General features: G+C 56.2%; 1 protein-coding gene across 1 annotated transcript; it reads right to left on the bottom strand.

Annotated features, from left to right (window-relative positions):
* Positions 1–459: 459 nt before the first annotated feature.
* On the bottom strand, positions 460–1,329 carry FAM181A (family with sequence similarity 181 member A). Its single transcript, XM_069016025.1, has one exon. It carries the CDS (start codon positions 1,327–1,329, stop codon positions 460–462), a length of 870 nt encoding a protein of 289 aa, XP_068872126.1.
* Positions 1,330–2,605: the final 1,276 nt, after the last annotated feature.

Below are 2,605 nucleotides of genomic sequence, written 5' to 3'. Positions count from 1 at the left end.
TGACTTCTCTGGAATTACTTTTAAGTACAAAAACCCTTTGAATGCATTTAATTCATTCCATTTCACTGCTGCTGCCTCAAGGCAGCCCCAGAAAGATGTGCCCACGTGGAGAAGGTCTCCTAGGTGTTACAAGTGCGGCTATGAATGGCCCGCAGCCCCGCTCGCCGCGGCTCAGACAATGCCCCTCGATGAGAGACCTGGTGTGCCTCATGCTCCATGCCACCGGCTTCGCAAGGTTTATTCCCGATTTACCCCCGTGTGCTGAGAGGAAAGTGCAGCCCAAGTACTTTCCCAGCAGTTACTAATTCCCTCCAGCCCGCCCACAAGGCAGACGGTGTGAGCGCCGGCCTCCTTCTCCTGCCGCTCCGCGCTGCCAGCAGCTCATGCCCGGAGGCTGACCGGGCCTTTCAAACCCCCTCAGGAGCTGTCGTGTTCGGCATGACTCCGACACCCGCCCCGCTAAAGATAGCCGAAAACATTGAAGATGGGTGGGGGGATGGCGGGCTTGGTGGGGATGGGTTTCAGAACCATGGGCCTGTAGAGTTTCTGCCCCGGGCCATCGGCCTCCTTGCAGAAGTGCGGCACCTCCGCCGGCAGCGCGGCCGCACTCTTCCTCCACAGCCCCAGCCCCGGGAAGGGCGACGGGGGCAGCGCGCCCGGGGGCTGGTACACGCCTGGGCCGGGGCAGGGAAAGGGGCAGCAGGTCCAAGCGCCCACCCGGCCTGAGAGGGCCCCGGCAGGGTCCTTCTCCCCGGCATGTGGCGCAGGGTCAGGGGGGCTCTCCTGGCCAGCAGCATCTGGGCTCCTTTTGCTTTTCTTCCCCTCATAGGGAGGAGGGTCTCTGGGGGCTTGGAACCCCTCAGGGCTGGCAGGAAAGGCCCTGCCCGTCAGGCTCTGGGCCGGCCGTGGCTCTTCCCAGAAGGAGGCGGGGAGCTGGCGCTTCCTCATGGGCACCTGGTCAGGTCGGGCAGCCTCGGGTTTTTGTTCCTGCAAAACCCGTTCCCCGGTGAGGTTCTCCTCTGCCTCGGCTGTCTGCATCACCTTTTCGGCGGCAGCCCCGCCGTGGGGGCCGAGGTCTGGTGCCTCGGGCTGGGGACCGCGGGCCCGGTCCTCTGCCCCCCTGCGCCAACCGCACTCAGGGGGTTTGCTGGGGTGACATCGTGGGATTCGTGAGTACTTCTGAGAAAACCGCTTGAGCTGCTTCTGCAAGTATTTTCTGTGGTCAACTGACCGGCGACAAGGAGCTGATTTATCCAGAGCCGCTTTGATGTCGCTCGAAGCCAGGTTAACGAAGTTCAGTAGAGTTTTTACCTCGCTGTCTGATGCCATCTCACTGAATGCACTGTGCAGAGTTTCCCATTAAAAGTTTATAATCCTTCTTCGGACAAACCTTGGCAAACCTGCGAAACATGACGGGCAGATTTTTGAGCAAGATGCTTTGGTTCAAATAGCACTAACGAAATGGAGGGAGGGTAGGGGGACATGTCAAACTTCTCAGGCGCGCGAACAAGTTGTTGGTCAGCTCGCTTCCATGCAGGGAAACTCCCGTCGGAGCGGACGCGTGCCCGCAGCCCACCGCCCCGCACTGCTGCCCCAGCACACACCGGCACGGGGACTCGCTCACAAGTGCCAGCCAGCTCAGCGCCTAATCTTGTTAGAGAGCACTTAGGTGGACAGCAGTCGGGGTGGCCGCCCTGTAAGCAAGCACGGACACTCACCCGGCGCGCGGCAGCTTTTCTCACCGGTGCTGGCGGCTGCGTCGCTGCAGAGGAGAGCCCCTTCCCCGCTAATCTCGTTAGGCAGGTTACACACCGCCAACCTCGGTGGAGGCAGCCAGGGCCCGCCAGTGTTTGGATGCAGTTTAGCAAGCACTTGAGCAAGCTGAATGAATATCGACTCCAGCGAGTTCGGGGCTCTCCCAGGCCAATCAGAAGCCACTTTGCCAAATACAAAGCATCCCAATCAGGCATCAGCCTCCCCTCCTTGCATTCTTTGCCATCACAAATTGTCTCCATGGGGACAGCCGCAGAAAGACAGCTAATAAATACAATCATTTCCCCGTGATTTCTACCATTCTCCCTATCCCCTTCACCCCGATGGAAACCTTTCATTTAAAAATTACACAGTCTGAAGCAAAAATGCTGAAGATGAGTTAGGAAAGTTTAGAGACCCTTTTCTCTGCATTCTCCAAAGCTGTCTGGGGACTGATACTAAACATGCTTCATTGGCACAGGACAATATAATACGGGGGACTGGACTAGCCTACTTCTAACCGTTCCCCACCAGAGCATTTTTTTTTTTTTAAGGGGAGGATGATGTCAGAAAAAGGTAGGAAAGGAACAAATCTCTAAAGAGATGTGCAGATATCCATGGAAAGGGAGCTTGAGCGCTCAAGAATCTTGTCTTTATGTTTGCCCCCTCAATTGAGTTACACAAAAGCTGAATTACCCATTCAAACTACCCGAACAAAAGGATGGAGTTGGATAGTACTCTTGCATCTGTAGTCAAACAGTTAGAGACTTAAATCGAGTCGTCATGATGGAGAAAGAGTTAGACAAAGCCCATAGAATTGCCATCAGCAAACATTTTCCTGTGTCATATTAGT

This window comes from Aphelocoma coerulescens, chromosome 5 (genome assembly GCF_041296385.1).
Source record: "Aphelocoma coerulescens isolate FSJ_1873_10779 chromosome 5, UR_Acoe_1.0, whole genome shotgun sequence".
In the NCBI taxonomy this organism is placed as follows: Eukaryota; Metazoa; Chordata; class Aves; order Passeriformes; family Corvidae; genus Aphelocoma; species Aphelocoma coerulescens.
This window is presented reverse-complemented; position numbering and strand designations above follow the sequence as displayed.

Excerpts from the sequence above, each read along its gene's own strand:
- FAM181A (XM_069016025.1), bottom strand. The coding sequence starts at position 1,329 with ATGGCATCAGACAGCGAGGTAAAAACTCTACTGAACTTCGTTAACCTG.